This window comes from Suncus etruscus, chromosome 15 (assembly GCF_024139225.1).
Source record: "Suncus etruscus isolate mSunEtr1 chromosome 15, mSunEtr1.pri.cur, whole genome shotgun sequence".
Lineage (NCBI taxonomy): Eukaryota > Metazoa > Chordata > Mammalia > Eulipotyphla > Soricidae > Suncus > Suncus etruscus.
Window position 1 is genome coordinate 51,568,482 of NC_064862.1, and position 13,983 is coordinate 51,582,464.

Consider the following 13,983-nt stretch of genomic DNA (forward strand, 5'->3'; position numbering starts at 1 on the left):
AAAAAAAAAAAAATAATAGTGTGAATAATTCTATGCTAATGCATCTTAAGTATACAACTTAGTAAGAATGAGGTGAGGAGAATTAAGACAATTTTACTGGGAATTCTAACACTAGAATAGTATAAATAGCTTATGTTAGACAATATTACATTAAAGATAATAACTTAGTATCTGCATTGATAAGTTTAAGACTATACTTTACTATTCTTTATAGGAATGAGACAGCTAGAACAATGGACATTTTTGCCTTGAAGTCTGCTGATCTGGATTTGATCCCCAGCTATATGTCTCCTATGCCTAGAAAATCCCTGAGCACTGCTGGATGTGGCTCCTCCCCCCAAAAAACTCAAAAAACCAACAAATAAAGATTCTGTATAGATGTAAGAAAATATCTCCTGAATAGGCATAGCATATTCAACATAAATGAAGCTTTAATTCATGAATGAGAAAGCATAATGCCCTCAGTGAGCTCATCATGAAAAAGCCTTTCTTCATCTGGTAAAAGTAACCCCAAGCCTCATGAGTGCATGCTGTACTCCATGGCAAAGGGCTAAGGAGTCGGTCTTGTCTTTTGATACACTCTTTTAATGCTTCTTGCAAAACTGGTTTCAAGGTATGAATTCGCCAAACTATTATTTCTCCATGAAGCAAGTAAATATCTTTTTTTTTTTTTGGTTTTTGGGCCACACCCGGCAGTGCTCAGGGGTTACTCCTGGCTGTCTGCTCAGAAATAGCTCCTGGCAGGCATGGGGGACCATATGGGACACCGGGAATCGAACCAACCACCTTAGGTCCTGGATCGGCTGCTTGCAAGGCAAACACCGCTGTGCTATCTCTCTGGGCCTGCAAGTAAATATCTTACATAAATGACTGAGGTGTGTTTCATTTTCTCTGACAACTGGCAGTGCTCATGGCTTACTTCTGGCTCTGCATTTAGGGATCACTCCTGGTGAGGCTCAGGGGACTATATGGGATGCCAGGAAATCCAACTTGAGTGGGTTGCATGTAAGGCAATTGTCTGCCTCACTGTCCTATCACTCCAGCCCCTAATGACATGGTTTATGGGGCATGAGGTGAAGGAAGGTGCATGTAACTCTTCCTTTCTTTCTCCTTTCTTCCCCCAGCTGTTTTTCCGAGTGACTGATGATCGGGCCAAGCAGTCAGAGCTGTACTTAGTGGGAATGATCTGCTACTATGGCAAACATTATTCTACCTTCTTCTTTCAAACAAAGATCCGCAAATGGATGTACTTTGATGATGCTCATGTCAAGGAGGTAGGACTGTTCAAGGCCTTCTTCAAGTGTTGGGAACCCCAACAAAAAGCTGAGAGTAATTTTCATTGTTAATGTTTTATTTTCATAATTTTCATGTCTGCTTTTCTGTCTAATAGATTTAGGAGGTTATCAATCTTGTCTTCCTTAATAGATGTCAAGTCCTCAAGACTAGGGACAATTTACCTTCTATTATTTTCTCCAAGTCCTTTACCAGGCACTCTGTATAGCTGATCAAATGGTCTTCAGTCATTTTCATGAAAATTATTTAATTTCTCAAACTAAATAAGGTTACAGAAACAAGTCTAGGATTCACATCTTAGAATTATGAACTCTGAGTTGCTAAAAGTTATTCTGTAATTTTTTTTCTCCTTATGGTGTCTTATTATTATAGGTGAACATATTTTTTTTGGAGGATAGCGTAGAAACAATAGGTCTCTGGTGATATTTAAAGTTGGAAACTACAATCTATACAGAGTCAGTGACCAGAGCCGGTAAGGTGATTTGCGTGAGATGCCATAAGAGGCCTCAGGTGATACACAAAGTTAAGAGCAAGGAGACTGCTAACTGTAATCTGTGTCCATCTGTGGACTTTAGCAGGTCTTCCTAAATAATAAAGTCTTTGTCAAAGTCCTTGTTTTTTATCTTTGTTTTATTTTGTTTTGTTTTTGGGTCATACCTGGCAGCGCTCAGGGGTCACTCCTGGCTCTATGCTCAGAAATTGCTCCTGGCAGGCTCAGGGACCATATGGGATGCAGGGATTTGAACCACCATCCTTCTGCATGCAAGTCAAATGACCTACGTCCATGTTATCTCTTCGTCCCCTCAAAGTCCTTGTTTTTAAAAAAACTCTTTTTTCGGAGCCAGAGCAGTGGCATAAGTGATAGCACGTTTGCCTTGCACACGCTGACCTAGGGCAGACGATGGTTTGATCCCTGGTGTCCCATATGGTCCCCCAAGATAGGAGTGATTTCTGAGCACATAGCCAGGAATAACCCCTGAGCGTCACCGGGTGTGCCCCCCCCCCAAATTCCTTTTTCTTTTTGGGTTTTGGGCCACACCTGGTAGTTCTCAGGGACAACTCAAAGTGATGCTCTGGGGTCTGTGAAGTACCAGAGATAGAACCTGGGATTCCTACTTGTAGAGTATATCATCTAAACCACTGAGCTATCTCCTTGGCCTCTCTTGGCATTCATTTTCTTTTGTAGTGCTGGGAATAGAGCATAAGGCCTCACAAGCATGAGATATGTGGTCATTTTGGGCAACTTACATAAATTCTTTGAGCATTAGGTTTTTTTACTTGAAAAAAATATGCCTATCTTATAATATTTATATGTAAAAACATGTGAACATGTTTACTTGAAATCACTTCATTAGAGACCCCTATGTTAGTTGTCTGAAATCACGAGCACCTTATCTAAGAATGTGACCTGCTTAGGCTTCTGAGTGGGTGACTTGAAGGTTTGATGAGAGGTTGTTCTGTCTGCCTGTGTCTGTCTGTCTGTCTGTCTGTCTGTCTGTCTGTCTGTCTGTCTGTCTGTCTGTCACTCTCTCATTCTCTCTCATTGCTGTGGCAGGGCTGGATGGAACCCAAAGTTGCAGTCAGGAGTTTCGGCTGTTCTAATATTCGTCTATTCTAAGACAGTTGACATTTCACTTCTTGCCATGTGTGAACTCTGTAACAAAATGTCACATGTGAACTCTACTGGAAAGGCAGGGAGAGTTTATTTATTGGTTTCTTAATGTCATAAAAGTGATTTTTTTTAAATATAGGAGAAAGAGATTTTAAACCAGGATTTTCATTTTGTTCATGAAATAAATTGATTACAAAGACAAGCTGAAATCCCCTCAAATAGCAATCTATCTGGGAAAGTTTGTATTTATATAACTCTCAACTGAATTGCTATTTTTAGAAACAAAAGTAATTTGTTTGGTTTTGTTTTGTTTTGGGGCCATACCTGGCAATGCTCAGGGGTCACTACTGGCTTTAGAAATTATTTTCAGAAATTATTTCTGGCAGGCTCGGGGACCATGAGTGCTGGGGATATAACCCAGTTTGGTGGCATGCAAGGCAAACACCCTGCCCACTGTACTGTGTCTTTGGCTCAACAATTTTTTTTTTTTTTGGTTTTTCAGGCCACACCCATTTGATGCTCAGGGGTTACTCCTGGCTAAGGGCTCAGAAATTGCCCCTGACTTGGGGGGACCATATGGGACGCCGGGGGATCGAACTTCGGCCCTTCCTTGGCTAGAGCTTGCAAGGCAAGCTTACCTTATCTCTAGCGCCACCTCGCCAGCCTCTCAACAAATTTTTTTAACCCAGTACTTGTCACTTTATCTCCTTCATTTTTCTTTAGAAAAATAGAATGGGAGGGGCCGGGAAGGTGGTGCTAGAGGTAAGGTGTCTGCCTTGCAAGTGCTAGCATAGGACGGACAGCGGTTCCATCCCCTGGCATCCCATATGGTCCCTCCAAGCCAGGGGCGATTTCTGAGCGCATAGCTAGGAGTAACCCCTGAGCGTCAAATGGGTGTGGCCCAAAAACCAAAAAAAAAAAAAAAAGAATGGGGGTGCAGAGCGATAACACAATGGATAGGGTGTTTGCCTTGCATGTAGCCAACCCAGGTTCAATCCCCGGTATCCCATATGGTCCCCTGAGACTGCCAGGAGTTATTTCTGAGCACAGAGTCAGAAGTTACCTCTGAGCTCTGCTGAGTATGGCCCCCCCAAAAAAATACAAAAAAAAATGGGTAGAGATTTGAAGTTTGAATGTGAAGTATAATCATGTTTTTGTGTCTTTTTTGGCCAAGATTGGGCCCAAATGGAAAGACGTGGTGACCAAATGCATCAAGGGGCATTATCAGCCTTTGCTGCTGCTCTATGCCGACCCTCAGGGTACCCCAGTGTCTACACAGGACCTGCCTGCTCACGTTGAGTACCAGTCCTACAGCAGGATGTGCTATGACAGTGAAGATTCAGGTGAGCTGCCTTGTTCTTTTGCTGTCCTCCCTCATCAGCCCCTCTCAGGGGTCTCTGAACACGTGGGCCTCACAGTGAATCCTGAGTCAGATGGACTGTGTCCTGAAGAAGGAGCATCTGCTACCTGAGGCAGCAGAGGGACTTGCCCGCTGAGGCTGAATCCACGTGGCACTGGGCTTGTCTCCTCGATCCTGTGAAACCATGTTGATGAAATGCCTGAGCAGGAGTTAGAAGGAGATTATGTTGATTTTGACTGAAATGTTAGGTTATTGTCTGACAAAGATTCCTGGCTCTTCATTTTTCATGAGGTCATGTTGATTTTTAGGAGTATATATTTCAGGAGCACAGTTTTTATCCTCTTAAAATGTATGCAACTATACTACAGTTATCACCACTATCCCAGCACCCCTCCCCCACCATATCCCACTCAATTCCTTTCATCCTTTCCCTCTGGTAACCCCAGTTCAAAGATGACTGGTGGTTACCAGCAGTTTAACAGTAATTGAAGTGAGATTGAAGCTAGGAAAAACTTTTTTTTTTTTTTTTTTTTTTTTTGGTTTTTGGGCCACATCCGGCGATGCTCAGGGGTTACTCCTGTCTGTCTGCTCAGAAATAGCTCCTGGCAGGCACGGGGGACCATATGGGACACCGGGATTTGAACCAACCACCTTTGGTCCTGGATCGGCTGCTTGCAAGGCAAATGCCGCTGTGCTATCTCTCCAGGCCCAGGAAAAATTATTTGAGTAGGTTTGTTTTTGTTTTCTTTTGAGGGGGACAGGGGATGAGATTTTTATTTTAAAATGCCAAAGAGGGGGCTAGAATGATAGTAAGCCAGTAGGACACTTGCCTTGCATGCTGCCAACCCATATTCAATCCCCAGCATCTCATATGTTGCCCTGAGCACCTCCAGGAGTAGTTCCTGAGCATTGCCAGGTGTGGCCCAAAATAACAACAAAAATAATAATAAAATTATTATTATTAATAAAAAGTCCCAGAGGACTGCCAGAAGTGATCCCTGAATGTAGAGCCAGGAGTAAGTCCTGAACACCCCATCGCCCCCATAAATAAATAAAATGCCAAATGAAAGTGTGATATTCCTTGACTTCTAAATTACTTATTCCCCTCTGGAAATCATCTTCTCCTGCAGATGATTCACCTGCAACTTCCTCACAATTTTGGTGCAGTGGCTAAAGTCTTATTAACCCACAGAGACCAGTGATTTCTTAGGCATTAGACAGTACAGCCCTGCTGATTGTGGCATATGAAAAAGCAGAAGAAATGTCCTCCTCTAAAGCTGAGGTTGGCCCGATGTCATTATGAAGGAGAGGACACTTGTGTGGGGCATGTCCATGCCCTGCCTGTATTGGGGAGTGAGTCTTCTGATTCAATTTCTCCCAGACTTGCTCGGCAGCTTTGCCAGTGAACCCAACACCTATGACAAACTGCTGAGCCACATGAAGAAGGGACCTCACCTAACGAAGTCACACGACAGTAGGAAGACAATCCTCAGGGCTCCTCATAGTCACCAAGCGCTTGTATCATCAGTTTAGTTTTTGCAATGACATTTCTGGCTGTGGAGGAGAGAAGTGATGGGAATAGGGGAACGATTGGGTATAAGTACAGGTCCGCCTAAATACATTCTCCTTTTCACGACTTTTTCCTTTCTCCCACTTTCCCTAAATAGGTTTTCCAAAAACCTCAGTTTTTGACAGTGTCAGGTAAAGTGAGGACTTGACAAGTAGGGGCAGTACTGGGGCCATGGCTGGTTTTGTCAGGGTGAGCTGGAGGCTGGGCATCAGGGTGAATGACTCAAGTTTCTTCCCACCCTCCATCTCGACAGTACTGACTTATGTGGACCCTCGTTGCTGCCTTTCTCTTCGCCTGTCATTTTGCCTCTGTTCTTTCTGCCTCATTTTTTATGTGTCTCCTCCTTCCCTCAGGGAGAGAGCCCTCCATCTCGAGTGACACCCGTACTGACTCCTCTGCAGAGAGCTGTCCCCACAGGCAGCTCCACCATGAGTCTGTGGTCAGTCACTTCTCTTCTGAGTCTCAGGGGACAGTCATCTCTAACGTGGAGAATGATTCCATGTCTCAGAGCAGTCGGGACACAGGTAGGGACTCATACAGCAGTCTTTGCTGGAGAGAGGTGGGGGGAGGGGAGGGAAGGGAGAGGGAAAGGGAGAACAAAGAGAAGAGAGACTGAAGGGAAAGGAACATAGGGGAGGAGGCAGAAATGGTTGTCAGGCAAAGGCAGTGCCCAATTGTGATTCATAAGAAGCAAATGCATTCAAATCAATAATGGTGCTTCACTGCACTTATTCCACCCAATAACAGCTTATCCATAAGGATACTTATGTAATTATTGATAGGACTGTTTATTTATTTATTTATTTATTTTGGTTTTTGGGCCACACCCAGCGATGCTCAGGGGTTACTCCTGGCTTTCTGCTCAGAAATAGCTCCTGGCAGGCACGGGGGACCATATGGGACACCGGGATTCGAACCAACCACCTTTGGTCCTGGATGGGCTGCTTGCAAGGCAAACGCCTCTGTGCTATCTCTCCGGGCCCAGGACTGTTTATTTTGAAATCGGCCCTTTTCCTTCTAGGCCTTAGATCTGTCCTTTTCCTAGTATCCCTGTGAACCCTGTGGTCATGTACCTTGTCTCTTCTCATGCATACTTGCATCAAGGAAAGGGTTTTGCTAGAAGGGGCTTTTTTTTTTTTGGACTTGAGCACCTGCTATTTACTTCATCAGGCTTCTTGAAGAGAAACTAGAGGACAGAAGCTCGTCCACCCTGTCCATTGAACACAGGGAAATACTCGCATTATTCTGTGAGTCTGTAGAAAGGTCTGCTATGTCCATGGAAGAAATGAGGAAAGGCATGAAAGGAAGAACAAGGAGGGGCTGCTAAGAGGATGTTCCCCCTCAGTCAGGGATGAAGACCTGCAGTCTTAGAACTGGGTATTAGTGAGTTCATGGTGCTTTCTGCCTTTTACAATTCTAACAGTCAGTCAGTACAGATTCAGGAGTTGGGTGGGAGGAAAGAAGAAAAGTCATACCAGAGGCACTGAGAGACTGGGGTGGATGAGTGGGACAGGCTCTGAGGTGACGGTGGTATGTGGCCACCTGGTACATCAACACCATAAATGTTAATACTGCTGGAACCCTATTTCTTTTTTTTTGGTTTTTGGGTCACACCCGGCGATGCTCAGGGGTTACTCCTGGCTGTCTGCTCGCCGCTGTGCTATCTCTCCGGGCCCACTATTTCTTTTTTTTTTTTTTTTTTTTTTTTTTGGTTTTTGGGCCACACCCGGTAACGCTCAGGGGTTACTCCTGGCTATGTGCTCAGAAGTTGCTCCTGGCTTGGGGGACCATATGGGACACCGGGGGATCGAACCGCGGTCCGTCCAAGGCTAGCGCAAGCAAGGCAGGCGCACCTTACCTTTAGCGCCACCGCCCGGCCCCCACTATTTCTTAATCTATCATATAAACATGGGCTCTCAGACAGGAGCTGGCTCAAAGGCCTGGAGCATGTGCTTAACATGCAGGAGGCCCTCATTTGCTCCTTGTGTTGTGCCTCCACTCTGGCCCCAACACACCTAAAATATTAATGTTAAGTTCTTAGAACCATGAAATAAGCAGTAGATATCCTGCGGCTGGAGTGATAGCACAGCTGTAGGACCTTTGTCTTGCACATGGCTGACCCAGGGCTGACCCAGGTTTGATCTCCAGCATTCCATATGGTCCCTTGAGCCTGCCAGGAGCAATTTCTGAGCACAGAGCCAGGAGTAATCACTGAGTGCTGCCAGATATGGCCCAAAAAACAAAACAAAACTAACAAAAGAAGCAATAGGTATCTAATTACATTAGAAATGTAATTTTTATTTTGATCATAGTGGCTTACATATTGTTGACAATAATATTTTAGGTATATATTTACATAAAAAGAAATGTAATTTTTTAAAAGTGGTTTTTGTATTTGGCTTTAGAATCCAAAATGAAGTTCCATGTTGTATTGATTTAATAGGTTTTTGGCATTTCTTTTCGTCCTAAGCTTTTCCTCTTCTTGCCCTGTAATTTGTGTTGATTAAGCTGCTCTGTCCTTTAGCTTCCTAAGATTTTCTCTGACTGTGCTCCTGTGCTGAACTTCAGCATATTTTTCTAGTCTCTGTCTGTTTCGTAAATTGATAGTTAGATCTAGAAGCTTTGTTAGAGTCATGTTGGATTCCCTTTGGTACTCCTGCATAGATGAGTACTGCAAAGTGTTGTTCTAGACTATCATGTGATGAGTTAGGCGTATTTTCCAGGTGAGTAAGGGTTTGAATGACTCTGCTGATAGTAGTGGAGTAACATTGACTCTGTTTTAATTCTTTTAGATGTAGTTTCTTCTAGTGATTTCTTTCTTGTGGGCCCAGAAATAGCAAAGGATCAGATAAAAGTAAAAATAAAAAAAGGTTCCATAGGGGCCGGAGAGATAGCTTGGAGGTAAGGCATTTGCCATTCATGCAGAAGGACAGTGGTTCGAATCTCGACATCCCATATGGTCCCCTGAGCCTGCCAGGGGTGATTTCTGAGCATAGAGCCAGGAGTAATCTCTGAGTGCTGTCAGGTGTGACCCAAAAACCAAAAATAAAAAAAATAAAAATAAAAGATTCCATTGGTTGATAATTGAAAGTGTGCTGGCATATTTCACTTCTCTGTGAATATATGAATCTATCCAAGGACTTTCAGATACTAACAAAGGAACAGAGTCAGTTGATCCCAAGTACATGGAACAACCTTGAGGACTTTCTTTTTTCTTTGGTCTTACATAGGCACTTGTTTGTATGTTTAGTATTTTCCGATTTTAATGTGCTTATGCAAAATAAATTTGGTGGAAAATTTATTTTATTTATTTTTTATTTTTTTTATTATGAGAACAAAGATGCAAAGAAAGAAGACAAGGTAAAGTTACAGTGGGAAGACAATCACCCACAAACAATTCTCAGACGAAATCCCCTTACTGACACCTTAATTTTGAACTTTTCAGCCAAAGAACATTAAGAAAAATAAGACAGAACCTGTGCACAATTACTTTGTTCCTCAAGTCCCCAGATTGTAGTACATCTTTCATTTCTTAGCCGTACACAAAACAATCTAAAGCCACAAAATTTATGTAACTCCTTTAACATTGAAGGCATAGTATTTTTTTTTTTACAGTTCCATGCACATGCATATTAGTTTAAGTTAACCTCAAAAGTTTATGTGTGTTTGTGTGTGTGTGTTTTAAGGATTAGAATCAAAGGAGCACAGCAAAAACGGTGTTAGAGTGGCAATTGTTGTTTTCATAGGTCCAGCAAAATATGGGGGACATGGAAAGGAAAAGCCTTGGCCTAAATACAGGAGACCCTACCCCTGAAGTTTTCTGGCATAAGACCAACTCTAGTCTTCAGGCATATTACGTTGTCCAACCCAAGTCATTGTCTGTAGTGCCAATACACTTTTATTTTTCACACAGTCGCTAATGTTGGTGTCAGGTTTCTGTAGTTAAAGATTCTGGAATCTGCATATCCTACATCGAAGTCAGGATGATATGGAGCGTCCTCTAATTTCACCTCACAATTAGAGGGCAATGCAGAGAGCCCTGTCCTAAAAGCAGGTCGTTGTTGTTATTAAGTCTTCTCGACGTTAAGGGAAGTCTCTTTTGAGTAGGTCGATGTCAGAGCAGCGGTAGAGTCTACTCTGGTAGAGGATTGCTTCCAGGTGATGTTATAGACAACCTTGGTTGTTTCGTAGATGGCTTCCCTGGTTTGGGGGTATACGGGGAATGCCCATTCTTCTGAGGCCTGAGCCAGGTCATTATGTCAATGTTCAGGGTGTAAGGTCCCATTGCATTACAAGATTTGTGTGTTCCTATCTCTATTGGATAAGAACTTGTTTGTATGTTTAGTATTTTCCCATATTAATGTGCCTATGCAAAAGAGGAACAATGCCACGTGGCATTATTGGTGCATATGGGGGCCACTAGAACAAGTCCAACAATCCCAGTGACTTGGTTCTAACATAAACTTTAAACTGAGGGACTCTTCTACCAGAATTCCTATTGAACAGCTCACAAAGAGAAGAACAGACAAAAAGTGGGGAAAATCGTCACTGTATAATAGAATATTTAGTAAGAGTTATAGCTGTTAAGGAAATACATATAAAATATCCAAAAGACATATATGTGTCCTTTTTATGTCTTTTGAAATAGTTGGGGGGTATTAAATCCGGTTTACCAGTTTGGTCTGTGAATTAGCCTGTGCAGTACTGAAGTTAAAAAGGGTAAATGTGGGGTAATGATGGTTGGGGGTAAGGGAGTAAAGGACTAAAAATGAGCTTGTAGGGGTGTGGGAAAGGGCAGAATACAAGATGGACATTCTGCATATGCAAAACAAACCTTAATCATAGGGAATACTATTAATATGTTTTGAAAATGGAGACCAGTGAGAAAAACAGTTGCCAGTGACTGTCTTAGCACAACCCAGCAACTCCCAGCACCCCCCAAGCTAAGGACCCACCTTTCTGGCTGCCTGGGCTGGCACCCAGGGAAGGCTTGGAGACCAGGGGAAGAAGAGGGGGATAGCTGGGGGCCTGACAAGCCTCCCAGCACCTCCTTGGGGATTTTCTAAAACAGCTTCTAATTTAATTGACCTCTGGCTTCCACTTCTGGTCTTCAGAGCTTATGACATATAATTTTTATAACATGACCCTATTATCAATCATATTCCTATGTTTTCATATTGTGGGCATGAAATAGGAAAAATTACATACAAGAACCCAGATCTGGGTGCCCAGGTTTAGCGATTTGTCCTTAAGAGTGTGATCTCGGGACCGGAGAGATAGCATGGAGGTAAGGCATTTGCCTTTCATGCAGAAGGATGGTGGTTCGAATCCCGGCATCCCATATGGTCCCCCGTGCCTGCCAGGAGCGATTTCTGAGCATAGAGCCAGGAGTAACCCCTGAGCTCTGCGGGGTGTGACCCAAAAACCAAAAAAAAAAAAAAAAAGAAAGAAAGAAAAGAAAAGAGAGTGGGAATAAGAATTGTTAAAAACTCATTATCCTTTTCAATGATTCACAGTGAAGAAAGATTTAGAGCTGAATTTTTTTTATTGTTATTGGGTCATTGTTTACAATACAATGAAGTCATTGTTTTATACTTTCAGAACAGCTGTACCAACTCCCCACCAGGGTTCCAGGATCCCCACTACCACTATTCCATGGTCCCTTCCCCATCCTCTCTCTTAGAGCTCTGAATCTTATATAAAGTATGATCTCCAGCCAAGTAACATTTGGTGATGCACAGACTGGGGATTATATTGAGATATATATACAGTCAAGGTTCTTGGACAAAAACCAAGAGAAAAATTAGATGTTACTTGATATCTGTTGCTAGATAAATAAAAGGGATAGTTCTGTTTGCTCTATCTGAGAATGAAAATATATTGGTACATGATGTTTTTATTAATGCTTAAAACTTTGCCTTCTAAAAATTATCAAGTAATGTATCTTCTGAGTCATTGGGAAAGATTATGAGTGAATGTAAGAATGATTATTAGGGAGGTGGAATGATAGCACAATAGGGAGGGTGCTTGCCTTGCAGGCAACCTACACAAGTTTGGTACCCAACATCCCATATGGTTCCCTAGTCCCACCAGGAGTGATCCTTGAACACAGAGCCCAGAGTAAGCCCTGAGCATTCTTGGGTGTGGCCCACCCTCCCTCAAAAAGAAGGAATGATAATTGCTTGCCTTGCATGTGATCTGGTCAATCTCTGGAGCATTATAACTGGGGGTCATTCCTAAGGCCTGCTGGGAAAAGAGGAATGATCATTGTGAGCCGAAATGTACTTAAGGGATAGAGCATATGCCTTTTGTGTGTATGGATCTGATGGTTCTCTACCATCATCACCAAACCCCAAAAAGAAAAAAAAAAAGGTAATTATACACACACTTCCCCACCCCAAGAGACTTTGTAAATGTGGACATTGTCCTGGACACTTGAGTTTATCTGCATCTATTTATTGAGTTCCCACCGTTCTACCTCAGTCTGTGAGACTGAGCCTTACAGATCTGGCACTAGCTATCTGGGGAGGTAGAGTTTGGCCATTGCTCTGAGCCAGGGGTCCTCAATCTTTTTAAACAGGGGGCCAGTTTACTGTCCTTCAGACTGTTGACAAAATTATGAACAAATTTCTATGCACACTGCATATATCTTATTTAGAAGTGAAGAAACAGGAAGGAGCCAGGCGGGGGGGGGGGGGGGGAAAGAAGTGAAGAAACAAAATGGGAATAAATACAATATGTGGCCCGCGGGCTGTAGTTTGAAGACCCCTGCGACTGAGCCCTAAGGGTGCCTGTGCTCAAGAGTACAGGGGTCAGTGCCAGGTACTAGTTAGTTTACCTCTGCTCCCTCTCCCAGGACACCTGACTGATAGTGAATGCAATCAAAAGCTCCCAGCCAAGAAGGGGTCGCTGATAGAACGCAAGAGGAGCTCTGGACGGGCTCGAAAGAAAGTGGATGAGCAGCCAGCCTCGGGCTACCACAGTGAAGGCAAGTGTCCCCAATGCGCTGCTTCCTTCCAACCTTCCAAAGTTTTCCAAACTTGCCACACTTGGGCTGGCTGAGGCTTCTCCTGGGGCTCACATGGATGTCCTTGGGCTTTTCTTCAATCTTGTCGTATCTGGTCTGTGGGGAAGCATTAATGATCTGTTTCCCTCTTTTGCTTGTTCAGGAGAAACCCTGAGAGAGAAGCAGGCACCTCGGAATGCCTGGAAACCACCCAGTGGCACCCACAGGCTGAGGGACTTGAAGGAGACAGTTAGCAACATGCTCCACAGCCGATCCGGCCCAGTCTCACCGTCGGTGGGGAAGGAGGACCCAACAGACCGGAAACCCAAGAACTTGCCTCTCTCCTCCCGGGACTGGGAGGCCCAGAGCACCAGCAGTGAATCTAAGTCCAGTTCCTCCAGCAAATACCGCCCGACATGGCGGCCCAAGCGGGAGTCCCTGAACATTGACAGCATCTTCAGCAAGGACAAGCGGAGGCACAGTGGATACACCCAGCTCAGTTCCTTTTCTGAGGAGCCAGGTGAGCCCTGGATACAGCCAGAAGGGTTTTGAGAGTCTGAGGGTTTAGCAGAAGATATAATAACAAAATGCTCCAATAGGGGACAGAAATTTAGCAAAAAAGGGATCAGGACAGAGTGGTGAATCTTGTCTTAATTTGGGGCAGAGGCTAAAGCCATTTCCCTCCTTACTTGTACTTCGGCCATGACAGCTAAAGAATTGTCGCCAGAGGAGCCAAGCAATTCACCTGCTTATGACCTGGCACTGGACAGAACGAGCCCCCCGCTCAAGAACTGGGGCCCTGTGCGCCCCGGCCTGCACCTTTTCGAGCAGCGCCCTCGGCTCTTCCAACGCATGGAGTCTGGCTATGAGAGCAGCGAGAGGAACAGCGGCAGCCCCATCAGCCTGGATGCGACCCTGGCCCTGACTGAGGGCCCAAGTGCTGCCAGGTATGGTGCTTGAATGAATGAATCGTGGCTTGTCCTTCCCTCTCCTTGCCACCTTTCAGCTCTGATGTATCTAGGACCTGGTGGCCAGCTGAGGTTGAGTGTGCTGTTGACTTTTGGGCCAGCAGCACCCTCTGCTGGCAAAAAGGCAAAAGCCGCTTAAAAATTATTATTTCCATATCATTGCTTTGTAAATAG

General features: G+C 44.0%; 1 protein-coding gene across 4 annotated transcripts in view; it reads left to right on the forward strand.

Moving 5' to 3' along the window:
* The window catches only part of USP54 (ubiquitin specific peptidase 54), a 98,948-nt gene that overhangs the window by 58,733 nt on the left and 26,232 nt on the right, over positions 1–13,983 (forward strand). For all 4 annotated transcript variants that reach the window (XM_049789082.1, XM_049789083.1, XM_049789084.1 and 1 more), the window contains exons 9-14: positions 1,125–1,274; positions 4,080–4,248; positions 6,189–6,359; positions 12,692–12,823; positions 13,005–13,361; positions 13,551–13,788. In XM_049789082.1, coding sequence (XP_049645039.1) covers positions 1,125–1,274; positions 4,080–4,248; positions 6,189–6,359; positions 12,692–12,823; positions 13,005–13,361; positions 13,551–13,788 — 1,217 coding nt within the window. The remainder of the gene's footprint in view (positions 1–1,124; positions 1,275–4,079; positions 4,249–6,188; positions 6,360–12,691; positions 12,824–13,004; positions 13,362–13,550; positions 13,789–13,983) is intronic.